We start from the raw sequence: 27702 nt of genomic DNA, 5'->3' as shown, positions 1-27702 counted from the left end.
CAGCTCTTGTTCAACCAACTAATGAAAGAGGAAAGAAATGAAATCCTCACTCTATTACTCCATCCTGCTTCCTGGATGTGAAATTCCCAGTGGGGAGAATAAATAGAGCGAGCAGCCCGGGTGTGGGGCAGACGGCTTCATCATGTCTTCTGGAGGTCTTCTGCTGCTGGTGGGACTCCTCACCCTCTGGGCAGAGCTGACCCCCGTCTCCACCCGGGACCGTCCACGTGAGTTTCCAGAATGATAATGAAACCCTTTGCTGGGAGGGGCTGACATGATCAGAGAGCAGAGTTCTCCCCCCATAAAGGAAAACCAAGAGACTCTGGTCTAGAACCTCTGGCTTGGTGGTGCCCCTTTGGGGAAGGTCCTTGAGATGGTAGGTTGGGTCTCAACTCAATAGGAGACAAAAATGGGAAAGGACCAAAGGTGGCTGATCTATCTTAACTCAATGCAACTGCAGATTCATGATTTTAAGCATCAGGAAGGATCCATTCCAGACGTCCAATCCAAATCCCAGAGCAGAAAACCAAATTAAAACATCTTACATGGCTCTCAATTGTTCTCAGACTGAGTATGCTAGGAGGGCACCAGGTTGGGAAAGTGTGCAAAAGAGGTTTGTGCTACCTAATCAAATAACATCTTCTCCTCCATTGACACAGAGTTTTGTGATCTTCCTGCTGACCCTGGACCATGTAGAGGTACAATACCTCGCTTCTACTACAACCCGGCTTCAAACAAATGCCAAGAGTTTACTTATGGTGGATGCAAGGGGAATGCCAATAATTTTAAGACCAAAGATAAATGTCACTACACCTGTGTTGGTAAGTAGGGAAGGAGCTGTGGATGGACTCTACTAATACTAGATAATTTATGTATCTCAAGGTTGAACTGTGGGGTCCTGGGTGCTCTCTGAACTTGGTGGTTTTCTTGCAAATGTTTCATGACCCAACTAGGCAACATCATCAGTGCTAGAAGGGAGCTGAGTTTGAGAAGAGGAGGAGGAGGAGGAGGAGGAGGAGGAGGAGGAGGAGGAGGAGGACTATGGGGTCCTTGGTGCTCTCTGAGCTGGGTGGCTTCCTTGCAGAGGTTTCATTGTCTGATGAGGGGATATTTTCAGTAGATTGCGTTAAGGATTTGCTCCCAGTTTACATACTGCAGCTTACCTTGCAAATCTTGGTCAGTGTTGTTTCCTTTTTTTCTTTTTTTTAAAAATGTTTTACTGATTTTCTAATTTTACATTTAAATATTTGAAAAACCATGTGGTGGCTGGGTTAATCGATAATACAGTGACATCCAAGTATCTTTAGTACAAGTCTCAAGCTGCTACATTAAATTTTTCCTCTCTTTTCCCCTTAGTATTTACTGTCTCCTGTTTAAACTAATATAATTCTTATTAAATCAATTAAATAAAAATGACATTCTTACATTTATCAATAATTTTTGGCTTATACATATCCTTATTATTTTAATATTCAGTCTTTGTAGACAATCAGTGTCCGAATTGGTTTTCCCCAATTTTTATTTTCTCTTTTTTCAGCCTCAAATACTTCCTCTCTTTTTCTCTTAATGTCTATTATCTCATATTTAAGCTAGTACAGTTTTTATTATATCAGTTAAGTAAAAAACATGTTTATTACATTTATCAATATATTTTAGCTTATATAGATCTTAATTAGCTTTACATTCAACCTTTATAAACAAATCAGTATTCAGATTTAACTTTTAATATTTATACTTCCAAATTTTAAAATAATAAAAATAATAATCATAGTTTTCTTTATCTCGGTTCATAACAAAAACTAGTGTTCTAACTACGTATATTCTATTTTAATCCTTACTAATAAATCAAAGCCCCAATTTTCTTCAGCCTTATTCTAGCTTGCTTTCTTTGCCAACTTGCCTTCCATATCCATGTTTTTAAACCATCGTATATATCTCCCTCTGTTATTATATATATTGTTTGGAATAAGAAAGGCCATCCAGTCACCATTTTTTTGAAGTGGCTAACAAATTGTCTCTCTATTCTTCTCTCTCAGCGTAGTTGTCCTGAAATGTTTATCTTCCCTTCGGTCTGTTCTACTTCCTGAGGTTTCTTCTGGTTTATATAGAAAGTCTTTTCCATTTTCAAAGTTGTCAATCCCTTTTCTGAGTTTTCTGTTAACTGTGTTTGTTGATCGGTTCAATCTTCTGTCATAGTATTTGATTGCTCCATTTCTTCTATTATATTCTGTGTAGTTAATCCTTTGGTTGTAATCAAAGTTTGGGTTCACATACCTAGGCTGACATCTTGTTCTTTTCTGTAGCCTCTTATTTCATCAGTGGCTTTACGAATAGTTTCACAAACTTCTTTCAACGTAAATAAAATCTGTTCCTGATCTTTGTCCATGTTCTCTTAGTGGTGTGAATTAAAAGCTTTACAGTCAGAGAATGAAAATAATTTTATCACTGAGTATAGAACACAGTTTGGCTTCTCACAGCTGATTGCCAAAGTTACAAAAGTCTTATCTATAGTCTGGGCTTCAAGCCAAGTCTTTTTCAGACAATAACAGCTTGTATTATCAGGTTTAGCCACAAGATGTCGCCCATACCACTTAGGATTTTTTTTTAAAAAACCCAAGATTTTTATAGTCTTGTTTTTCAATTTTACTTCTTTTTTTGTAGGTAAAAACCCAAATCTTCAATAAAATAAGAAGTCTTTTAGTCCTCAAATTTTGGAAAGATAGAAATCCAGTTAAAATCAGGTTATTGTTTCAAAGTTTTAAACTCCCCTGGACAGTCAGTCACCGCTGTTATTAAATAATAATAATAAACCTTTATTGTCAAAGTACAACATGTGTACATTGAGATTAGCTGAGCCTCCCCCTGTGCTCTCTCCCCCCAACACACAGTGACAACAAACCCTCCATCCCACCACACTATGTGAACCAACTACACTACACCATTAGAGGGTGGGATAGAATTTCCCTTCCCTCTCTCCACAGAGGGGGGAAATACTTTGGGCAGATTATACAGGTGGAAAAAATAGGATTGAAAAGAGGTTCAGATCTTACCCAGTCTCATCCACGCTGCTTTGTAAGGTGCCTGGTGGTAAGTTTAACTTCCACTGGCTACAGCCTGGTGATAAGCCATATTTCTATGCCCAGTCTTTCATCTGCCAGTTTGGAGGGCTGCACTGGATTCGAGCAGAAGGGCTACCATCCTTCTGGGCAGGGATCCCCTCCTTGCTGGTTGCACCTACAGGGCAACTTTTGACTTTCAAGGGTCCCCCAGCGAAGCAAAATCGGATGTGGAAGACAGAATTCGTCTTCCAAACATCCGCAGCAGCTGCGGCGGTGGCATACCAGAAGTGGTACACAGCAGCTTGTCCTACCTGCTTGCCGTATTTTTTTATTTCTTGTTCCTTCATCTGTCCTTGCTCTTCCTTAACCAGGGTTGGTCATAGGTTATAGGATTATAGGTTATAGGGGGGTGAGGGAGGGGCCCTCTGAGCTGATTAGGACAGACAGAAGACCCAATTGAAATTCCTAAATTTCACAGGACAGAGAGAACTTCAACCGCAGTAAGAGATGGAACACAATTTGGATTAAGCAAGTCTGAGATTGCAGAATTCCTAGAGGTTATTGCATATTGATAATCCTCATTGATAAAAGGTTCCCCCGCACACGCGTGCTAGTCGTTTCCGACTCTAGGGGCCGGTGCTCATCTCCGTTTCAAAGCCGAAGAGCCAGCGCTTGTTCGAGGACGTCTCCGTGGTCACGTGGCCGGCAGGACTAGACGCCAAAGGCACATGGAACGCTGTTACCTTCCCACCGTAGTGGTCCCTATTTTTCTACTTGCATTTTTACGTGCTTTTGAACTGCTAGGTTGGCAGAAGCTGGGACGAGTAACAGGCGCTCACTCTGCTACGCGGCACTCGGGATTCAACCCGCCAAACTGCCGACCTTCTGGTCAACAAGCTCAGCATCCTAACCCACTGAGCCACCGCGTCCCTTTTAATCCTCATTGATACTGAACATTAAAAATTGCTTGGATTTTACTAGATTGCAATTGTTGTGGCAGGGCTGCTGAATTGCAGTTCCAAGGTGGGGATGGAGGCCGGGTTGGCCCTGTTGAGTAAACCCGGCAAAGAGGGAACAATTTGATCTTACAGAAATGATCTGCAGGGTCACCTTCCAATGGATCACATTTCATTTGCATAGAAAAGGAATGTCAAAGAGGAATGTCAAAGGTTCAGGGAGATGTAATAAAGATAATCCTTCTGTAAAACATATGTTTTTACACTGTCCTATACTTACCAAGTTACTGATAAGAGAGATAATTGCAGTGCAGGATGGAATGCATGCTCTTTGGTGCACCCTGAGCTTGTTGGCTTTCTTGCAGACGTTTCATGACCCGACTAGGTGACATCATCAGTACTAGAAGGGAGGGGGGTGTTGCAGAGAGGAGAATGGAGGAGGAGCAGGAGGAGGAGGACTGTGGGGTCCTTGGTCCTCTTTGAGCTTGGTGGTTTCCTTGCAGACATTTCATTACTCAACCAAGGAATATAATCTGTGCTAGAAGGGAATGGGGTTTGTGGAGTGGAGAATAGGGAGGGAAGAGGAGGAGGAGGAGGAGGAGGAGGAGGAGGAGGAGGAGGAGGAGGAGGAGGATTGTGAAATGTCAAGGTTCCGACTGACAGAAACAAGTAAATCAGAAATCTGGAGTGTGGGAAGTCAGCTCCCCAGAGAAGGAAATAGTAAAAGGGAAGAATATTATATCTCCTCAAAGGATCTTAAAGAGGCAGAAAAGCAGGCCCAGTTTTTCTTAATAGCCCCAGGTCTCCCTCCCCCAAGCGGAAACCAGCTCTGTAGAAATGCAGATGTGATAATCCATTCAGGAAGGTTGGAGGTCCCCAGCTAGAAGATTTAGAAGACAAAGACCCCTAAAATCTACATACCCCACCCAAATTCTAAGACAGGACATAATAGGATTAAACCACAGATGCCAAAGGATCACAGGTCAGAATAGATGACACAGGAAATACGAAGCCTCAAACAAGAACAGGAAAGAACCTCAAGGGCCCCAGAGGGTCTAAAAACCCACTCCCCACATGTGCTCCTTTTTCTTCCAGAGCCATCGTTATGTCTGTTCTGTACCAGCCTGCTACCGGCCTTGCAGAAAGGCAACCCCTGTACAAACGGCAGAGGCTGGAGAGCGTCTGAGGCTGGAAAGCGTCTGCCAAGATTTATTACACAAACAAACAACAGAACAAGAAACAAGATACCGGAACTTTGATCCTCAAACGGAGCGGTTGCTTTCAGCAACCAGCCCATCCCCAAACACTCCCTTTATTAGAGTTCAGGGCGTGGCCTCCCTGTGCCTCCTTCCGAGGAGTCCCACAGCCTTTCTCTGCTTGCTTCTACTGGTCTGCCTCCTGCGTCGGGCGTCCTTGAACAGGGCCAGCTGTGGGTCCTCTTCATCTGCACTGTCGGCCTCTCACAGCTGAGTCTCCACCAAGCCAGAGGGGCCTGGCTGGGGGCTCTGCGAAGCCTCCAAGCCATCATCAGCAAGTTCGTCTTCAACACCCTCCTCCTCCCCCTCGTCTGAGTCATCCGAGACATCCGAGCCGGCTGCCGGACCCACAGGCTGACCCTGAATCACAACACTATCCCGCACCGCAGGGCCCTTCCCCCAGGGCTGCCGATCCGGATGCGGTCGGGATGGGAATTGTTCGTGAAAAGCAGTCACCAACGCAGGGGCATGAATGGTGGTCGCGTCTTCCCAGGTGAAGTCCTCCGGTCCGTATCCTTTCCACTCGATCAAGTACTGGAAACGACCTTTCAGCCAACGGGAATCCCTGATGCTGGCGACCTCGTACTCGGGGGTGCTGCCTCCATCACGAGGTCCTGATGGGGGAGGTTCCGCTTGGCGGAGTGGACAAGCCGGTTGCTCGGGGACCAACAGAGACCGATGAAAGACGGGGTGCACGTGCAGGGAACGTGGCAGAGTTAAGCGATAGGCGACCGGATTGATGACAGCCTCGACTGGGAACGGTCCTAGATATCGGTGATCCAGCTTCCTCGCCGGCCGTGTGGATGGTAGGTTCCTGGTGGACAGCCAGACCCGATTCCCCACCGATAGTGGCGGCGTATCCCGTCTTGACCGATCAGCAAACCTCTTGTAATCGGCCTTGGCCTTCTCCAGCTGCCGTCGCACCAATCGATGGATCGCCTGTAACTCTGCCATGAAGTCGTTCGCTGCCGGCTCCGGTGAGTCCACGGGAGAAAGGGGGAAAAACCGGGGGTGATAACCCACATTGGCCAAGAACGGTGTCATCTGCGTGGAGGTGTGCTGCGAGTTGTTAAAGGCAAACTCAGCTATGGCCAGATAGTCCACCCAATTGTCCTGCTGCAGGTTGACATAGCAGCGCAGATACTGTTCCAGGATACCGATGACCTTCTCGGTTCCCCCGTCAGTTTGAGGATGATGCGCGGACGAGAGGCAAACCTTGATGTCCAACGCACGCATCAACTCCTGCCAGAAGCGGGCTGTAAACTGGGGCCCCCTATCGGAGACGACTCTATCGGGGAGGCCGTGCAGCCGAAACACCTGTTGGATAAACATACGACTAGTGGCGCGAGCTGACGGTAAGCCGCGACAGGGGATGAAGTGCGCCATCTTGGTCAGCATGTCCACCACCACAAACACTGTCGTGAAGCCGGACAATGGGGGTAAATCCGTCAGAAAGTCCATGGACACAGCCCCCCAGGGTCTCTTGGGTGTTGGCAAAGGCTGCAGTAATCCAGGCGGGGCCCCTGTCGCTGATTTGGCCTGCCTGCATGGAATGCAGGAGGTGACATAAGACTGGACGTCGTGTCGGACTCGGGGCCACCAGAAGGTACGGGAGACCAGGTTCAGAGTCTTGAACAGGCCAAAATGCCCCGCTGCCGGGTTATCATGACACTGGCTGAGGACGAGTCCCCTGAGTGGCCCTCCCGGAACATAGAGCCGGTCACAATAATACAAGAGTCCATCCGTGACCGTCCAAGGCGAATCTGGCCCCACCTCCTCCTTCCGCTGAGCCACCCACGCCTCCTGCTGCTGTGCCTCCCGGATCCGAGCCCGTATATCAACCGGCTCCCTCGCCGCAGCAAAAGACTCGACGGGGATCACTGTTCTGGGCAGAAGCTTGTCTTCCACTCGGGTATATTCGGGCTTCCTGGACAGAGCATCCGCTCTCTGATTGTGCCCGCTTGGTATGTACCGAACCCGGAAGTCAAACCTCGCAAAGAAAAGAGACCACCGGATCTGGCATTGGTTCAAATTCCGAGCGGTCTGCAGGCTTTCCAGATTCTTATGGTCCGTCCGGACCTCGATTTGATGCCGCGCTCCCTCCAGATGATGCCTCCAAGCCTCGAACGCCGCTTTGATGGCCAGCAGCTCCTTCTCCCAGATGGTATAGTTGCGCTCCGAGGGGTTCAATTTCCGAGAGTGATACGCGCAAGGGAAAAGGGTACCGCTGGGCGTCGTTGCCTGGAGTAACACTGCCCCAATGGCAATGTCGGAGGCGTCCGCCTCCACGACAAACGGCCGTTGCGGGTCAGGATGCTTGAGGATGGGCTCCTTCATGAAGGCTTCCTTCAAAGCCTGGAACGCCTGTTGTTCTGGTGCGTTCCACTGGAACCGAGTCTTCTTCTGCAGGAGCCGGGTGAGGGGGGCTGTCAAGGCAGCAAAGCCAGGGATGAATGTTCAATAGTAGTTGGCAAATCCAAGAAGTCGCTGAACATCCTTCATGCGACGCGGGGGTTGCCAACTCTGCAACGACTCCACCTTACTCGGCTCCATGGCGATGCCCTCAGGAGAAATGCGGTGACCCAGGAAATCGATGGTCACCTGGTAGAACTGGCACTTCTCCAGCTTGGCAAACAGCCGATGTTCTCGGAGTCGCTGCAGGACCTGACGGAGATGCTGATGATGCACTTCACGCGACGGGGAGTAGATCAGGATGTCGTCCAGGTAGATCACGACAAACTGGTCCAACAAATCCCGAAAGATGTCGTTCATAAAATGCTGAAACACAGCGGGGGCGTTGGTCAGGCCAAACGGCATCACCGTGTACTCGAAATGTCCATAGCGAGTACCAAACACCGTCTTCCACTCATCACCCGGCCGAACCCTGACGAGGTTGTAAGCTCCACGCAGGTCCAGTTTCGTGAAGATCTTAGCCTCCCGGAGTCGGTCCAAGAGCTTGGGGATGAGGGGCAGCGGGTAACAGTTGCGCACCGTGATGGCGTTGAGTTTCCGGTAGTCGCAGCAAAGCCGTAATTCGCCCGACTTCTTTTTGACGAAGAGCACGGGTGCAGACACTGGCGAGGACGAGGGCCGGATGAAACCGCGAGCCAAATTCTTCTCCAGGAAGTCCCGCAATGCAGCCAACTCGGGCTCTGACATGGAGTACAAACGCCCCACTGGGAGAGGCGCATCAGGGACTAAATCAATGGAGCAGTCATAGGGCCTGTGCGGGGGTAATTGATCCGCCTCTGACTCGCTGAACACATCAGCAAAGTTGGACAGTTCGGGAGGCAAGGAAACCCCTGGGGAACCCTCCACCTGGCCGGCACAGATATGGCGGGAGTGGTCCACGCACTGCAAGCTTGGGAAGGTGACCAAGTTCTGTGACCAATAGATCTGTGGGTCATGCGCCCGGAGCCACGCCAGTCCCAAGACCACGGGGAAGTGCAGATCTGAAGTGATGTAGAACTGGATGGCCTCCACATGGGAACTGATGGCCATACATACTGGTTGCGTGGCGGCCGTAATAGGCCCGGACAGGAGCACTCGACCATCGATAGTCTCCACTAACATGGGCGGATCCACCGGACACTGGGGAACAGCCCATTTGGCCACAAAGGCTGAGTCCATAAAGTTTGTGGTGGCCCCAGAGTCAATTAAGGCATGGACTGGAATCCCCTCTGGCTTGCCAGGAAGGATCAGACGTGCCTCCAAAATCAAATGCCGTGGAGGTTCACAGGCACCATCGGAACGGCGTCGCTCGGTGTTGTTGTTGTGGGACGCCCGATCTATCACACCGTCTAGATCGGGCTCGGGGCATTTCCCGACAGCAAAGTAGGGGACTGTCTCGGGGCAGGCTTCGTCACTGATGCCCGCTGACGCTTCTTTGGGCAAGAAGCAGCCAAATGTCCAGGGTCCCCACAGTAAAAACACAACCCCCCCGATCGTCGTCTGTTCATTTCCGTCACCGATAGACGAGACCTGGCGGCACCCAGCTCCATTGGCTCCTCCCTTTGGACTGGGGGCTCACGCACAACAGGGGTGACAGGGGTCTGTGGGGTGGCACGGCGACTCTTTCGTTGCTGCAACCGGGCATCGATCCGCAGGCAAAGATGAATCAGCCCATTCAGGTCTGAGGGAATGTCCACACGGGCCAGCTCATCCAACATCTCCTCCGACAATCCATCCTGGAAGGCATCCACGAGCGCAGCCTCATTCCAGGCGGAATCCTGGCTAAGCAGCCGGAAATCGCTGATATAGCCCTGTAGGGGGCGTTGACCCTGCCTCAGAGCTTTCAGGCGTCGGGTGGCAGTCTGCGTCTTAATTGGGTCCTCGTACATTAGACGCATATGGTCACAAAACCCCACAAAGTTGTCCAACAATGGGCTAGGTTGTGCCAGCAGAGGCGTGCCCCAACGAGCTGCATCCCCCGAAAGAAGGCTTAACACAAACCCCACCTTATCCCGGTCAGTGGGGAAATCAGCTGCTCTCACGCTGATAAAGAGCTGGCATTGTCCCAGGAAAGCAGGAAACAGTTCAGGGATACCTGTAAATTTGTCCGGCATTGCTACCTGGCATTTTCTCCTGGGTGGGGGTGCAGCATGAACCTGTGCTTGCAGTTGAGCCACCTGAGCTGCCAGCAAAGTGAGTTGCTGAGTGAGCTGAGCATTCTCGGCACGTAGCTGCTCCATAATTAATTGTAAGGGGTGGGAGGCTGAAAGCAAACTGTTCTGTACCAGCCTGCTACCGGCCTTGCAGAAAGGCAACCCCTGTACAAACAGCAGAGGCTGGAGAGCGTCTGAGGCTGGAAAGCGTCTGCCAAGATTTATTACACAAACAAACAACAGAACAAGAAACAAGATACCGGAACTTTGATCCTCAAATGGAGCGGTTGCTTTCAGCAACCAGCCCATCCCCAAACACTCCCTTTATTAGAGTTCAGGGCGTGGCCTCCCTGTGCCTCCTTCCGAGGAGTCCCACAGCCTTTCTCTGCTTGCTTCTACTGGTCTGCCTCCTGCGTCGGGCGTCCTTGAACAGGGCCAGCTGTGGGTCCTCTTCATCTGCACTGTCGGCCTCTCGCAGCTGAGTCTCCACCAAGCCAGAGGGGCCTGGCTGGGGGCTCTGCGAAGCCTCCAAGCCATCATCAGCAAGTTCGTCTTCAACACCCTCCTCCTCCCCCTCGTCTGAGTCATCCGAGACATCCGAGCCGGCTGCCGGACCCACAGGCTGACCCTGAATCACAACAATGTCTGGCTTTCCTCCTCAGTAAATTGCAACCTTCTTTCTAAACAGTCACCATGCTGTTTATTCCCGGCTTGGACTGAACCATGATGAAGACTTTTCCTTCAACAGGAGGCTAGCAAATTCCTCAAAAACTTATTTATTGTTACAGAGTATCGGCACAATCAAAAGTCAAACCAAGTCTGGAATATCAATAACAAACTCTCAATTAGAAAGTATAAAGTTCCCACCCCAAAAACTATGTAATACACTACGTTCCCCCAATAAACGCAGTTGGCAGGCTTTTGTGCTCTACGGCCCGTGCCTGAATGTGGGAGGAATAGATGACCTTGGTTCCCACGGGACAGCAAAGTGTGAATTGCACCAAACATGCCTTGACTATCTGGGATACCGGATTTTGGATGAGGGCATAGAGATGGATCCTGCCAAAGTGAAGGCAATACTGGAATGGCCACCCCCACCCACCTCAAAGCCACTCCAAAGCTTTCTTGGGTTGGCTAACTTTTACCGGCAATTCATCCCCTCTTTCTCAAAAATAGCCATGCCAATCACTGATCTACTCAAAACAGAAAAAATAAAAGGGGGTGGGACCCCGACCTTGTCAGCCATTGCAGTGGTCGCTATAATGCCAGACTGCGTTAAATTAAGCCAAACACCTGGGCAAATCCCCCTCCCTCCATTCCACGTGGCAACTTCAAATGAGAGTGGAAAATGGCTGCAGTCAGGCTCCTTTGCAAAGTTGAGGGGATTCCTTGGTTCTCTCTGTGCTTGGTGGGTTTTTTGCGGAGATTTCAGCACCAAGTAGGTTTCATCGTCAAGTTGCTCATTGGATTCTGGCCTCATACTTTGGTTTGGTTACCATGTGTGGACTTTGGACCGTGCCTGAATTCTGGAGTTTGAGTGTGTAGATTTGTGGACTTGTGCCTTCGTTCTTGGACTTGCGATCCTGTGCCTAAACTGAACAGCACCGGCCACAACAGAACTTCACATCTGGTGCACGTGGGGACCCAGGGAAGAGGAGGAGAGCCAGGAGGAGGAGGAGGAGGAGGAGGAGGAGGAGGAGGAGGAGGAGGAGGAGGAGGCCATGCGCAGAGCCTTCATGGTGTCTGAAGAACAGGAATGCCCGGATGGGCTGAACGGAGGGACCTTTAAGTCCTGCTTTGAGGAGGCAAGAAGACCCCTTGCAGGGAAGATGGTCTTTTTTTCCACACAGTGGACTGTTGACTTTACCTTGTCAGGTGAGGCCAACAGGTGAGGGAACACCTGGCATCTCTATCCCAGGGAGCCCTATTGTGTTTGAACAGGTGAGCCCTGGGGCCGCTGCTTCTTCCGGGATCCTGGCTTATACATCCACATCCTGGGTTACCAAACGTGTTTGCCTTTGCATGTTTGTACCGTGACTGAAGGGGTTGGAAGGGACATCCTAAGAGGGCCAGGCACCCCTGGCACGGGCACAAGGGTGACTCACCAGGATCCATCTCTGTCCTGCAGCGTTGAGGCCATTCAGCGGACTCTGGAACAGGGGTTTCTTTCCATTTCTGCTGTGGAAATTGATGGGGGGGAGGGTGGGTGGAAACGGGTGCTTTTCCAGCTGTGGAGAAATTAACTCCTCCACATCGAGGAAGTTATTTGCGAACTATGCACAGATGGCTACCAAAGAGCCACATGGCCTCCTGCCACGAGCAGCAGAAGCTGCCTGAAGCACTTTGCGAGCAGCAGAAGTGACCCAAAGCACCAGGCGCCATCCTGCTGTGAGCAGCGACAACGGCACAATGCGCCACATGGCATCCAACCGCAAATGGCAGCAAGTGGCCACAGAAGAAGTCAAGCAGCAGTGTGACAGGTGTCGGGGTGTGGGAGGCCTGGCTGTGGTGGTCCTAAGGTAAGACACCCACACACACACACCTGGTTCCTCTTTTGGAGGCAAAAAAATATATAAGACCGGGTCTTATTTTTGTGGAAACACAGTACCTATCTAGGTACTGCGTCAACTCCCCTCCGCCCCGTGCGTTCCCACAGAGAGGGCCTCCTCAGGGTGCCTCCAGTCAGAGAATGTCGGCTGGTGGCCCCCAGGGGGAGGGCCTTCTCTGTGGGCGCTCCGGCTTTGTGGAACCAGCTGCCGGTTGAGCTCCGGATGGCACCGGATCTCCGCTCCTTCCGTCGCGGGTTAAAGACCCATTTATTTGAACAAGCTGGCCTGGCCTGATGGGGAATTACTTAGGGTTTTAATATTTATATATATTTTATTGTTTTTATTGTGGGCAATAATTTAATGGTTTTGGAGTTGGGTATCATCAATATGCCGATGATACCCAACTTTTCTTTTCGACCCCAAACCACCCCAGTGATGCCCTCGCTGTGATGTCCCGTTGCCTGGAGGCGGTTCGGGTCTGGATGGGGAGGAACAGACTTCAGCTCAACCCTGACAAGACTGAGTGGCTGTGCATTCCGGCATCCCGGGACATTCAAAATGTTCCATCTCTTTCTATGGGTGGTGAGCTTTTACCCCCCGTGGATAGGGCTCGCAACTTGGGAGTCCTCCTAGATTCACGGCTTACCCTAGAAGATCATGTAGTGGCCGTGACTAGGGGGGCTTTTGCCCAGGTTCGCCTGGTGCGCCAGTTGCGGCCCTATCTGGACCGGGATGCCCTGTGCACGGTCACTCATGCGCTCGTGACCTCTCGCCTTGACTACTGTAATGCTCTCTACATGGGGCTTCCCTTGAAGACCACTCGGAGGCTCCAACTGGTACAGAATGCGGCCGCGAGAGTTGTCTTGGGAGTTTCCCGGTACTCCCATGTTACACCTTTGCTCCGCGAGCTGCATTGGTTACCAGTTGTCTTCCGGGTGAGGTTCAAGGTCTTGGTTATGATCTTTAAGTCCCTACATGGCATGGGTCCGGGTTACCTCGGGGACCACCTGCTGCCGGCTTCAACTCCCCTCCGCCCTGTGCGTTCCCACAGAGAGGGCCTCCTCAGGGTGCCTCCGGTCAGGGAATGCCGACTGGCGGCCCCCAGGGGGAGAGCCTTCTCTGTGGGTGCCCCGGCTTTGTGGAACCAACTGCCGGTGGAGCTCCGGACGGCATCGGACCTCCGAACTTTCCGTCGTGGTCTGAAGACCCATTTGTTTGAATTGGCCGGTCTGGCCTGATGGGGGAGCTGGGTTTTAAATTGTCATTTTAGATTGCATTATTGTTTTTTAATTGGGCACTGATTTAATCTTTGTTTTAACTTTTGTATAGTATTGTATTTTTATTTATATGCCCTGTGAACCGCCCTGAGTCCCCAGGGAGAAGGGCGGTATATAAATTAAATTAACATTAACATTAATTAACATTAATTCTTTTTTAATTTTTGTATTTTTGTAGTTTTAAGATATGCCCTGTTCACCGCCCTGAGTCCTTCGGGAGAAGGGCGGTATAAAAATTTAATAAATAAATAAATAAATAAATAAATAAATAAATCAGTGCTAGAAGAGTGTGGAGTTTGGGAGGAGGAGGAGGAGGAGGAGGAGGAGGAGGAGGAGGAGGAGGAGGAGGAGGAGGAGGAGGAGGAGGAGGAGGAGGAGGAAACTGAACAGTACCAGACTCAATAGAAGTTCACATTTGGTGGGGATTTGGGGAATAATGCTAGGGGCTCGAAGTACCTCAATAAAGTCCTTAAATGGCGTTGTACTCACTAAGGACTGGAAAGGAGAGGAGATGCCGATTGTTGAAGTATGGATTTTAAAATTGGCTGAATTAGCAGAGATGGCAAAACTAACCGCCTTGATTATAATTAATGGACTGGACGGCTTTATGAGAGACTGGGAGCCATTTGTGAACTTCCTTTGTGTTAAATAAAATGACAGAGGGAGTTGAAGACTTGTGTAATATTTGGGTTAACCTGTTGACTTTTGTTTTTTTAAAAAAAACACTGATCTTTTCTATATATTAGCTGTTGGGTCGATTCGATCATTAGATAAAGACCTCCTCATCTGAAATATTTGTTATATTTTTCTTCTTAAATAAGGATGAAAGTTTATAACTAGTTACAGAATCATTACGTAAGGGGAAGAGAATTTTTTTCCCCCCAGCATCCAGCCAGGGTGGATTTTTTTTTAATCTTTAATGTTGGGTCTTTTTTCTCTTTGGTACACATTTTCCTGTTGTTACTGTTGAATCAGGTTTTTTGTGTTTTGTTTTTTATTCCCCCAAATAGCAAATATATACATTTAAAAAATGAAGTCCTTAAACTCCTTATGTGTGTGCATGGGGGGCTGAAAAAGGATAACGGGGCTCTGCCTGACTTCCCTGAAACTGGCCAGCCAATCCAATTTTTGGGATTCCCATCTTCAGATTCACACTGCATTACGTCATCCTGATTCCTGGATCTGCAGGTGTGAACTTCCCAGTGGGGAGAATAAGTAGAGCGAGCAGCCCGGGTGTGGGGCAGACGGCTTCATCATGTCTTCTGAAGGTCTTCTTCTCCTGCTGGGACTCCTCACCCCCTGGGCAGAGCTGACCCCCGTCTCTGGCCAGGACCGTCCATATTGTGTAGTGGTTAGTCCTTAGTTTTTGAATCTCTCTTTTAATGATCTCCCATCCATTACTTCTTGTAATGAAGTAATTTGGGAATTTCTTTCTTTCTTTCTTTCTTTCTTTCTTTCTTTCTTTCTTTCTTTCTTTCTTTCTTTCTTTCTTTCTTTCTCACGCAATCGTGTATCAACTCTTGATCTCACCAGGTGGATCATTAGTGTTCCGGGAACTTGGTTTGCATATTGCTCACATTTCATTGCCATTCTTGGTAACATTATCAATGCAGCAAGATTGATCTGTAAATATGAAGGGTTGCTACACAGCAGCTTCTCCTACCTGCCTGGCGTATTCATCTGCCCTTGCTCCTCCTCAACCAGGGTTGGTTAATAGGTGAGCGGTGAGGGAAGGGCACCCTGGGCTGATTAGCGTTCTCTGCTGGCAGTTGGAAGACCCAACGGAAACTCATTAAATTACACAAGACAGAAAGAACTTCAGCTGCAGTGGGAGATGAATTTGGATTAGGCAATGCTGGAGAAACCAGGAGAGGTCCAAGAAGGTTGCATAGCAATAAGCCTCACCGATACCAAATATTAAAATCAGCAGTCAAACAACAATTGCTTGGATTTTGCAGTTCCAATGTGGGGAATGGAGGCTGGGTTGAGTAAATCTGGCAATATTTGTACCCCCGTGTTGAATCCTTGGTGCTCTCTGAGCTTGGTGGTTTTCTTGCACACCTTTCATTACACAACTAGCTAACCTCATCAGTGCTAGAAGGAAGTGGGGTTTGTAGAGAGGAGGAGGAGGAGGACTGTGGGGTCCTTGGTGCTCTCTGAACCTGGTTGCCTTGCTACAGATGTTTCATGACCCGACTAGGGAATAACATCAGTGGTAGAATGGAGTGGGGTTTGCAGGGAAGAGGAGGATAAGGAGGAGGAGGAGGAGGAGGAGGACTGTGGGGACCTGGGTGCTCTCTAAGCTTGGTTGTTTTCTTGCAGATGTTTCATTACTCTATGGAACAAGGGAGTGGAACAGGACTACAGGGCTCTGCCTAGCTTCCCCAAAGCTGACCAGCTAATCCAACTTTTGGGATTCCCCTTCTCTTGTCCAACCATCTTGTGAAAGAGGAAAGAATTCAGATTCTCACTGTATTACCTCATCCTGATTCCTGGAACTGCAGGGGTGAAATTCCCAGTGGGGAGAATAAATAGAGCGAGCAGCCCGGGTGTGGGGCAGACAGCTTCATCATGTCTTCTAGAGGTCTTCTTCTGCTGGTGGGACTCCTCACCCTCTGGGCAGAGCTGACCCCCGTCTCCGGCCAGGACCGTCCAAGTGAGTTTCCAGAATGATCTTGAAACCCTTTGCTGGGAGGGGCTGACGTGATCAGAGGGCAGAGTTCTCCCCCAGGGAGAGAAAACCAAGAACCCCAGTCTAGAACCTCTGGCTTGGTGGTGCCCCTTCGGGGAAGGTTCTTGAGATGGTGGTTGGGTGTCAGCTGAACAGGAGAGAGAAATGGGAGGGGCCCCCAAGAAAGAGAAATGCAATTTCAGGGGAAGTCTGACCTATCTTTACTCAATGCAACAGCAGAATCAGGGCTTTAAGCAACAGGATCCATCATTCAGCCATCCGGTCCAAATCCCAGAGCAGGACATTAAAGTAAAATGTCCTAGATGGCTCCCCATTGTTTGCAATCTGAGCGTGTTAGGAGGGCACCTGGTTAGGGAAGTGTATTAAAGAAGTTTTGCTAGCTAATAGATAACATTGCCCCCTCCATATGTCACAGAGTTTTGTTATCTTCCTTCTGAAACGGGACCATGTAAAGCCAATGTTCGGGCCTTCTACTACAACTCAGCTTCAAAAAAATGCCAAGAGTTTACTTATGGTGGATGCGAGGGCAATGCCAACAATTTTAAGACCAAAGATGAATGTCACTACACCTGTGTTGGTAAGTAGGGAAGCAGCTGTGGATGGCATCTTCCAATACAAGATAATTTATGTAGCTCAAGGTTGAACTGTGGGGTCCTTGGTGCTCTCTGAACTTCATGGTTGTCTTGAAGGAGTTTCATGATCCAAATAGGGAACATCATCAGTTCTAGAAGGGAGTGGAATTTGCAAGGAGGAGGAGGAGGAGGAGGAGGAGGAGGAGGAGGAAGACTGTGGGGCATACTGTAAGAATAGAATAGAATAGAATAGAATAGAATAGAATAGAATAGAATAGAATAGAATAGAATAGAATAGAATAGAATAGAATAGAATAGAATAGAATAGAATAGAATAGAATAGAGCTGGAAGGGACCTTGGAGGTCTTCTAGTCCAGCCCCCTGCTCAAGCAGGAGGACCTAGACCATCTGAGTCATGTGATTGTCCAGCCTCTTCTTAAAAACCTCCAGTGATGGAGCGCCCACAATTTCTGGAGGCAACTTCTGTTCTACTGGTTGATTGTCCTCACTGTCAGGAACTTTCTCTTGATTGTTTCCTTGCAGATGTTAGGGACATCTTCAGAGCAGCTGTGTATGGGGTTTGCTCCCGGTTTATATACTGCACTTTGCCTTGGAAGTCTTGATCAGAGTGCTGTTTTCTTCTTGACAATTCCTTGATTGGGGATTTATTTTATGTGTGGTTGTTTGTCCCTACTCATGTGTTTGTTGGCGTGAATACTCCACCCTCCCCTTTCTGGAAACATCTAAGAGCCATCTCTGTCTAAGTCCAGGTCTGTGTGCCGAGTGTCTCAGCTCAGAACTTCCACCCCACTTCCAGAAAGTCCTCTGCATTTCGCCTGAGAGCCTCAGGGTAACCTCCAGGAGACCCCAAGAAAGAGGGGGTCCAGAGGCAGAGTGCTATCTTTCGCCCTCTGTTTTGGGGGAAGGGGCTGCAGGGATGTGCAGAGTCAGGAGAAAATGTCTCTGCCTCCCATTCCCTGGAATCCCTTCCTGATGAGGAAGGTAGACAGAGATGCACGTTTGGCCCACCCACAAGGAGAACCACCTTCCTCTTTGATAGAAACGGGAGGTGCACGTTCCCCTTCCCAGGTCAAGACAGAGGAGCCCAGTTATAAAGTCCAGCTCAGGGTCCCGAGAGGCTGACCCAAAAAGGAAATGGCTCTGCTTTGTGGGGAAGGAGGTGGGATCCTGCTCCACCTGGCTCATCTGGATGTGTGGAGATGTTTCGGCTCCTGAAAGGCCCAGAGATGGGATCTTGCTTGATCTGGGATTCCAATTCTGGAGGAATCTCTCAGCCTTGGGATCTTCTATTTTGCAGAAAAACCTGGGGTGTGTCCCCAGGGCCCTCAACAACAGGGCCAGAAAGACAAGATTGTTTGTCGCAAGAATTGTGAAAGTGACTGGAAATGTCCTGGGGAGCAGAAGTGTTGCCGTTACGGGTGCCTGGCTGAGTGCAAGGATATCTTCAACGTGACGTTTGGTAGGTGCCGCACATTGTGTAGTTTGCTCAGTGCAAAGGAACAGCTATGTGGTGTCTCCTCGGCCTAGACTTGGTCTGGGCACCTGCAGGTTTCTCTGGGGTCCGTCAGAAATGATGTAAAAAAAGGAAGGTGCCCTGATGTTGGAGCAGAACTTGGTGCAGTGGGGACCTTCTTCCTGACAGATACCCACCCCCACTCTCTGGAAGCCTTGGGACTGACCCTCCACGCCCCCCTCCCTCTTTCTCTTGACCTCTTCTCCTCTTCAACCTCCTTTGAGAGAATGCCCTCCACCAGTTCAGCTGCTGCTGGGTTGTTGTGTTGGAGAAGATGGTCCTCCTGCCAGTCTGGTCAGGACACCAGAAGGTCCCAGGCAAGGAGGACTTCCAGGAGGAGGAGAGGCCGAGACAGAACCTCTTGCCCACTTTGGTCCAGCTCATCCTCTGGGCAGACCAGAACCGGTCCATGCTCCGGTGACAGGAAGGTCCACCATAGCTTTGCCTTGAGGTCTCCTGGAAAGAGAGGATTGAGAAATGACACTGGAGGTCATCTAGTCCATCCTGTTTCCAGTACAGAAATCCTCAGAACATCCTGGAGAGATTCTTTCCCACCTTTGCTTGAAGCCTTCAGCCCCATAACTCCAGTGGGGAGGCTGCTCCATTGCTTCCCTTCTCTCCCAATCAGGGCATTGCCCCTGGGTCTGGGTCTCCGTGGCTGAAAGATGAGGCAGGGGGAAGACCTGGAGGGAATCATGGGCAGAAACCTCACATCTGAATGTTTGTTTTTACAGCTTCACCCACGACGAGACCCACCCAAATTGGATCTAGTGTTCCAACTTGAGCCAAAGAGCCTTCTTCTGTCCTGGACCACCCCGGAGACCCTCCCCCCAAACCCCACCCTGAGCTCATCTCTTCTGTTCTGCAATAAAGCTTTGGTTCCAGCTTCCTGTCTTAGTCTCTGGTGTCTCCTTCTGCCCCTTTGGGGGTTTTTCTCCCCACTTTGACCCATGCCCCCCCATGTCAGAGGGAGAGAAGCACCGTTCCCCAACATGGCTTTCCAGGGGGGATCTGCAGGGGAAGCGCCTCTCGAGACTGAAGTCCCTGAAACTCAGTCCCCAGGAAGGGCTTACTCCAGAGTAAGTCTGAGATGGATGCAGAGATTCTGGTGTTGTGCAATAACTCCACACGATGGAGACAATGAAGAAAATCAGAAAACTTTCTGACATTATTGAAATTAAGCAGAACAGAAAAAAAAGAGCAGCAGTAGGAAAAAAACGAGAACAGAAAATGGAACAGCAGGAAAAATATTAGATGCATCAGGGCTTCTCATGTATCTAGATACATGTCTATTTTACACATATGTCATCATGGCTGTCCACGCAAAATCTCCCTTGGCTGCCCTCTGTTCATAAGTCACCAGCGACTTTGTCTCCTCCACCTGGAGAACCAAGAGCCTCTGCAGGAGAAGAGCTCCTGGCCGTCTCCCCTTGGGCTCCTTCTGATGTCCCCAGATGCTCCTCAAAGGTCCTAGCCTGGTTGTCTTCTCTCCAGAATGGCCACCCCAGGCTCTTCATAAGCCTGTCCTCATAAGAAGACCCTGTGTCGTCTGGCAGGTCTGGCAGAATCGCCCAAGGGCCAGAATGTGTCCTGGTGTAGGTTGGAGAGGAGACCCTTGTCATCTACTGCTGTTTTCCCCACCTCAAATATGCCTGTCAATCTCAGAGTCCAGTTTAGAGGAGGAGGAGAAGGACTTGGAACTGGAACTGTCCAACAGGGAAAGCATGCCATGGGCTGAGGACAATGCTGTCCCAGGCCCCTCAGGTATTGGGGAGGTGGTCGACCAGACAGCAAACTGCCTGTCTGCACAGACGTAGGGGGGAGGATTGGCTGATGACCGGTGCTGATAGGCAGCAGATCCCTTCTGATGAAGAACAGCTGCCTCCTCCACTGATCCAAGGGCAGGGAAAGTGGAGCACAGGCAAGCCCAGAGAAGGGCTGTGAAGCTGCTAAGGAGGAGGACACCCCACACCTCCTCCCAAGGAACACCTCGAGGGGAGGAACAAGGAGAAACTGTGGGGAATGAGTCTTTACTAGACAGGTAGGTGGATGGATGGATGGATGGATGGATGGATGGATGGATGGATGGATGGATGGGTAGATAGATAGATAGATAGATAGATAGATAGATAGATAGATAGATAGATAGATAGATAGATAGATAGATAGACAGACAGACAGACAGACAGACAGACAGACAGACAGACAGACAGACAGACAGACAGACAGACAAATAGACACAGAGAGAGATGGATGGATAGAGAGAGGGATAAGGTGGATAGATAGATAGATAGATAGATAGATAGATAGATAGATAGATAGATAGATAGACAGACAGACAGACAGACAGACAGACAGACAGACAGACAGACAGACGGAGGGATGGATGGATGGATGGATGGATGGATGGATGGATGGATGGATAGAGAGAGGGATAAGATGGATGGATAGAATGGAATGGAATGGAATGGAATGGAATGGAATGGAATGGAATAGAATAGAATAGAATAGAATAGAATAGAATAGAATAGAATAGAATAGAATAGAATAGAATAGAATAGAATAGAATAGAATAGAATAGAATAGAATAGAATAGAATAGAATAGAATAGAATAGATCTGGAAGTGACCATGGAGGTCTTCTAGTCCAGCCCCCTGCTCAAGTAGGAGAACCTATACATTTCAAACAAGTGACTGTCTAGTGTCTTCTTAAAAACCTCCTATGATGGAGCACCCACAACGTCTGGAGGCAGGCTGTTCCACTGGTTAATTGTCCTCACTGTTAAGAACTTTCTCCTTAATTCCAGGTTGCTTCTCTCTTTGATCAGTTTCCAACCATTGTTTCTTGTCCTACCTTCTGGTGCTTTGAATAATAACGTGACCCTCTCTTGTTTGCGGCAGCCCCTCAAATACTGGAATACTGCTATCATGTCTCCCCTATTTCTTTTTTTCTTTAAACTAGCCAGACCCAACTCCTGCAGCCATTGGCTGCAGTATTCCAGGTGTGGTCTCACTAGGGTTTTATAAAGTGGTACTAATACTTCATGTGATCTCGATTCTATGCATCTATTTATACAACCCAGGATTGTATTACTTTTTTTTTGGCTGCTGCTGCACATTGCTTGCTCATAGTCAAGTGACTGTCCACCAAATGAGTATATTCGGGAATAGTTGCTTGCATAGTTTTGTGGGTGGGACATTTAACTTTGTAATTGGGCAATTGTTACTTGTGTGTTCAGTCTTGGTTTCACTTTTGACTGTGCCGATACTTTGTAACTAATAAAGATGTTCTTTGAGGGATTTCCAAGCCTTAGAGTTCTGCTTTATTCATCTCTGTTTGTCGGAACTATGACATTTGAACATTGGGTGCTATCTAAACAAATCAAATTCAATGGTGAAAAAACTAAGGTTCTACACTTAGGCAGGAAAAACCAAATACACAGGTATAGTATAGGGGGTACCTTGGTCAATAGTAACAACTGTGAGAGGGATCTTGGAGTCCTAGTGGACAATCACTTCAATATGAGCCAGCAGTGTACTGCAGCTGCCAAAAAAGCCAACACAGTGCTAGGCTGCATTAACAGAGGGATAGAATCAGGATCATGTGAAGTGTTAATACCACTTTACAATGGCTTGGTAATGGTGTTCCAGTATCTCAGGGGCCGCCACAAAGAAGAGGCAGTCAAGCTATTCTCCAAAGCACCTGAAGGCAGGACAAGAAGCAACGGATGGAAACTAACCAAGGAGAGAAGCAACTTGGAACTAAGGAGAAATTTCCTGACAGGGAGAACAATTAACCAGTGGAACGGCTTTTCTTCAGAATGCTCTAACACTGGAAGTTTTAAAAAAGAAACTGGACAGCCATTTGTATGAAATGGTATAGGGTTTCCTGCCTGAGCAGGTAATAACAACAACAAGAAGAACAAGAACAACAACAACAACAGAGTTGAAAGAGATCTTGGAGGTGTTCTAGTTCAACCCCCCTACTCAGACAGGAAACCCTATAATCTCTTCTTAAAAACTTCGTGTTGGAGCATTCACAGCTTCTGGAGGCAAATCATTCCAGAGATTAAATGTTCTCACTGTCAGGAAGTTTCTCCTGAGTTCCAGGTTGCTTCTCTCCTTGATGAGTTTCCATCTGTTGCTTCTTGTCCTGCCTTCAGGGGCTTTGGAGAATAGCTTGACTCCCTCTTCTTTGGGGCAGCCCCTGAGATACTGGAACACTCCTATCATGTCACCCCTCACCCTTCTCTTCGTTAAACTCGACATATGCAATTCCAGCAGCCGTCCTTTGTATGTTTCAGTCTCCAGTCCCCTGATCATCTTTGTTGCTCTTGCACTAGATGACCTCCAAGGTCCCTGCCAACTTTGTTGTTGTTGCTGCTGTTGCTGTTGTCGTTGTCATTATTATTATTATTATTATTATTATTATTATTATTATTATTATCATTATCATTATTATTATCATTATCATTATCATCATCATTATTATTATCTGCCCAGTCTCTTCTTAAAAAGTTCCAGCAATGGAGCACCCACAACCTCTGAAGTCATCCCACTGATCAACTGTTCTCACTGTCAGGAAATTTCTCTTTCATCACCTTCCACCCATTTCTTCTTGTAAGGAGGTAATTTTGGATTTTATTTCTTTCTTCCAGAGGATTAACTCTCTCATGTGATCAATATACTCCCCCTCTTCATCCAAGGATTCAGAGCTTCATTGACGAACAGAGGACCCGGGAGAAACCCTTGGGGCCCCACCCTCGATCTCTCCTGGCGGATCCTGGGTGTTCTGAGAACCTGGTTTGCATGTTGCTCACCTTTCACTGCCATACTGGGTAACGTCATCAGTGCAGCAAGAGTGGTCCATGGATAGGAAGGGTTGGTACGCAGCAGCTTGTCCTAACTGTGGAGGATTAGAGTTCTCACCTGGCAGTTGGAAGAGCCAAAAGCAATTCCTAAATTTCACAAGAGAGAGAGGTGGAACATGATATTGATTAGGCAACATAGGAGAAGGAGGCCAAGAAGTTACTGCATAGCAATAAGCGTCATCGATACCAAACATTTAAAAACAGCATCCAAATAATAATTGTTTCAAGATTGATTTTCACTTTCAACTATAACAACAACAACAACCTGCAACATAACACCCCGGACTTAACAATTGTCGATAAGGAAGACAAAAAAGTCTGGATAGCGAACGTGGCAGTGCCTGGAGACAGCAGAATAGACGGGAAAGAACTAGAGAAGATAATAAAATACAAAGACCTACAAATTTTTAATTTTTGTATCTTGTTTTTATTATGTATTGCCCTGTTCACCGCCCTGAGTCCTTCGGGAGAAGGGCGGTATACAAATTAAATAAATAAATAGAAATAGAACGACTGTGGCAAAGGCAAGCAAGGGTAGTACCAATAGTAATAGGTGTATATGTATATGTATATGTATATGTATATGTATATGTATATGTATATGTATATGTATATGTATATGTATATGTATATGTATATGTATATGTATATGTATATGTATATGTATATGTATATGTATATGTATATGTATATGTATATGTATATGTATAGAAAGGGAATGTCAAAACAATCACTTTCAGGCAGATGGGATAACATCTTACCTAGCTTTCGTCAAAGTAATCAGCCAATCCAACTTTTGGGATTCCCCTTCTCTTGTCCAACCATCTTGTGAAAGAGGAAAGAATTCAGATTCTCACTGTATTACCTCATCCTGATTCCTGGAACTGCAGGGGTGAAATTCCCAGTAGGGAGAATAAATAAAGTCAGCAGCCCGGGTGTGGGGCAGACGGCTTCATCATGTCTTCTGGAGGTCTTCTGCTGCTGGTGGGACTCCTCACCCTCTGGGCAGAGCTGACCCCCGTCTCTGGCCGGGACCGTCCAAGTGAGTTTCCAGAATGATCTTGAAACCCTTTGCTGGGAGGGGCTGATGAGATAAGAGGGCTGAATTCTGCCCCAGGAAGGGACTCTGGTCTAGAACCTCTGGCTTGGTGGTGCCTCTTCTGGGAAGCTTCTTGAGATGGTGGTTGGGTATCAGCCAAATAGGAGACAGAAATCGGAGGGCCCCCCCCCCCAAAAAAAAGAGAATTGCATTTTCAGGGGAGGTCTGACCTATTTTTACTCAATGCAACAGCAGAATCCGGAGTTTAAGGAACAGGATCCATCATCTGGTCCAACCCAGTAAACCAAATTAAAACATCCCAGATGGCTCTTGACCATGTGCAGACTGAGCATGCTAGGAGGGCACCGGGTTGGGGAAGTGCCTTAAAGACTTTTGTGCTAGCTAATCAAATAACACACACAAACACACCTTTCCATTTCCTGCAGAGATTTGTCATCTTCCTGCTGATCCTGGAATATGTAAAGCCCATACACTTCGATTTTACTACGACTCGGCTTCAAACAAATGTAAAGAATTTTCATTTGGTGGATGTCCCGGCAATGCCAACAATTTTAAGACCAGGGATCAATGTCACCACACCTGTGTTGGTAAGTAGGGAAGGAGTTGTGGGCTGACTGCTGCTGTCACCTAAAATTAAGCCTAGGATGGCTTAATGTAATATCCCGATTCTTACAGCAGGCTAGGATTGAATCAGTAGAATGGAATCTTTGTCACTTATGTTTGAATTGTGGAATTTCTGGCACTGTGTAAGCCTGGTGGGGGGTTTTGCAGACTGTTTTATGACCCAACTAGGGAACATTATCAGTGCTAAAAGGGAGTGGGTTTGCAGAGAGGAGGAGGAGGAGGAGGAGGAGGAGGAGGAGGAGGAGGAGGAGGAGGAGGAGGAGGAGGAGGAGGAGGACTGTGCGGTCCTTGGTGCTCTCTGAGCTTCGTCATTTTCTTGCAGACATTTCATGACCCAGCCAGAGAACGTCATCACTGCAGTAGAGTTTGGGCTTTGCTGCCCTGTTTAGATTCTTCAGCTTTCCCTGCAAGTCTTGGTGGGGGTGGGGTTTCCTTCTTGACATTTGCTTGATTGGGGAATTATTTTCTGCTGGGCTGTGTGTCCCTGATTATGTGGATGTTGGCATGAGGGATCCATCCTGCCCAGTCCATGAACCACCAAGGGCCCAATTCTGAGGGAGCCCAGGTGCCTGTGCTGAGGCAGCCAGCTCAGGACTTCGACCTCCTCATTTAGCCAAAGACCTTCAGGCAACTTCCAGGAGGTCCAAGGAAAGAAGACCTCTCTGGTTGTCCGTCGCCCTCTTGGGGGAGGGCGCTGTCTTACCCTCTCTGTGTTATTTGGGGAGGGGGCTGAGGGAGTGTGCAGGACCAGCAGAGAAATCTCTGCCTCCCATTCCCCGGAATTCCTCCTTCCTCTTTGGTGGGCTTGTCCATGTCCACCCCCAGCATCTGGGGCAAGAGAGGGGAGCCCAGTTCCCTGAGAGGCCTACCCAGCAGGGAATGGCTCTGCTTTGTGGGGAAGGAGGTGGGGAGGTGGGATCTGGCAGCGTCTCATCTGGATGTGTGGAGATGTTTTGGCTCCTGAAAGCTCCAGAGATGGGATCTTCCTTGTTCTGGGATTCCAATTCCAGGAGAGTCTCTCAGTCTTGGGATCTTCTGTTTTGCAGAAAAGCCTGGGCTGTGTCCCCGGGGCCCTCAACAACAGGGCCAGCAAGACAAGATTACTTGTCGCAAGAATTGTGAAAATGACTGGAAATGTCCTGGGGAGAAGAAATGTTGCCGTTACGGATGCCTGACTGAGTGCAAGGATGCCGTCCATAAGAAGTTTGGTAGGTGTCACACATTGTCACTTGTGTAGTTTGCTCAGTCCAGAGGAATGGCTGTGTGGTATCTCCTCAGCCTAGACATGGTCTGGGCACCTGCAGGTTTCTCTGGGGTCTCTCAGGCTGCTGCATCTCCAGGCTCTCCTCTGGTCTATCAAAGGTTGAAAAGGTATACCCTGATGCTGAAGCAGAGCTTGGTGTGGTGAGGTGGGGACTTTTCGTCTGATAGGTACCCCACCCCCGTTCTCTGGAAGTCATGAGACTGATCCTCTATGTCCCCCTCCCTCTTTCTCTTGACCTCTTCTCCTCTTGAACCTCCTTTGAGAGAATGCCCTCCACCAGTTCAGCTGCTGCTGGGTTGTTGTGTTGGAGAAGATGGTCCTCCTGCCAGTCTGGTCAGGACGCCAGAAGGTCCCAGGCAAGGAGGACTTCCAGGAGGAGGAGAGGCTGGGACAGAACCTCTTGTCCACTTTGGTCCAGCTCATCATCTGGGCAGACCAGAACTGGTATTCTGGATCCAAGCCATTGTACTGTAATTAATCTCTTGTTAAGACTTCTATGGTCTATATAAGCAGAAGTCATTAACCTTAACAGCTCTCTCCAGATAGTTGAACTCATGGAAAACACCTTTATCATATAGAAATACCTTTATTGCATGTAGAGTCGAATACAGTAGGTGGGGTGCATTAATATGATATTTGTACAGCATTTCGAAGACATTTCCAAGGTATCTCCAAGGTCAGAAAATGGTAATACTCCCAGCGTCTGCACATGTCTGCTGTTGTCACATGTTTTCTGGTTAATGGAGGAGGAGATTCTCTAGGGACAAAGGAGGAGGAAGTCCATCCCAGAAAGGGGAGGGAAGAGGAAATACATCATAGGGTAGGGGGGTCTGACTGCCCACATTGTAATTTCTCCGAAACAGCCACGTGGTGGCAGCACAACTGGTCCATGCTCAGGTGACCCGAAGGTCCACCATAGCTTCACCAGGGGCACCAAAGATAAGCTCACATTAATTTAATGAAGCAGAACAGAAAAAAAGGAAAGAAAAAAAGGAAAATGCTCCCTGACGGAGTTAGGAAGCTCCTGTGAACGTGCCCAACTGGTGGCTTTGAAGTTTCCTGGAAAGAGAGGATGGGGGAATGACACGGTAGGTCTTTTACTCCATCCTCCTTCCATTGAAGAAATCCTCAGAGCATCCTGGAGAGACCCCGTCCCACCTTTGCTTGAAAGCCCCGGTGTTGGAGCCCCATAACTCCCGTGGGGAGGCTGCCCCATTGCTTCCCTTCTCTCCCAATCAGGACATTCCCCCTGACTTCAGGCCTGGGTCTCCGTGGCTGAAAGATGAGGCAGGGGGAAGACCTGGAGGGAATCATGGGCGGAAACCTCACATCTGAATGTTTTGGTTTTTTTACAGCTTGACCCACGAGGAGACCCACCCGAATTG

The 27702-nt window shown here is 48.4% G+C and overlaps 2 protein-coding genes across 4 annotated transcripts in view; both read left to right on the top strand.

Moving 5' to 3' along the window:
- LOC310639357 (kunitz-type serine protease inhibitor 4-like) overlaps nucleotides 1-27702 on the top strand; it is a 108219-nt gene that overhangs the window by 42599 nt on the left and 37918 nt on the right. The window lies entirely within an intron of this gene.
- Nucleotides 10-27692, top strand: LOC310639354 (kunitz/BPTI-like toxin). Of its 3 annotated transcripts, none has more exons than XM_083361017.1 (4): nucleotides 10-227; nucleotides 16809-16970; nucleotides 18284-18445; nucleotides 19234-19378. In XM_083361017.1, the coding sequence occupies exons 1-4, from the start codon at nucleotides 143-145 to the stop codon at nucleotides 19281-19283; spliced, it is 459 nt and encodes a 152-aa protein (XP_083217143.1). In that variant the 5' UTR covers nucleotides 10-142; the 3' UTR covers nucleotides 19284-19378. The 3 variants fall into 3 exon arrangements, with proteins under 3 accessions (XP_083217143.1, XP_083217144.1, XP_083217142.1); XM_083361018.1 differs by lacking the exons at nucleotides 10-227; nucleotides 19234-19378 and adding exons at nucleotides 16219-16357; nucleotides 27673-27692; XM_083361016.1 differs by lacking the exon at nucleotides 10-227 and adding an exon at nucleotides 16219-16357.

The sequence above is a fragment of the Vipera ursinii genome (assembly GCF_947247035.1).
Source record: "Vipera ursinii genome assembly, chromosome: 3".
Classification (NCBI taxonomy): Eukaryota; Metazoa; Chordata; class Lepidosauria; order Squamata; family Viperidae; genus Vipera; species Vipera ursinii.
The sequence above is the reverse complement of the archived record's forward strand: the minus strand, read 5'-3'. Positions and strand labels throughout refer to the sequence as shown.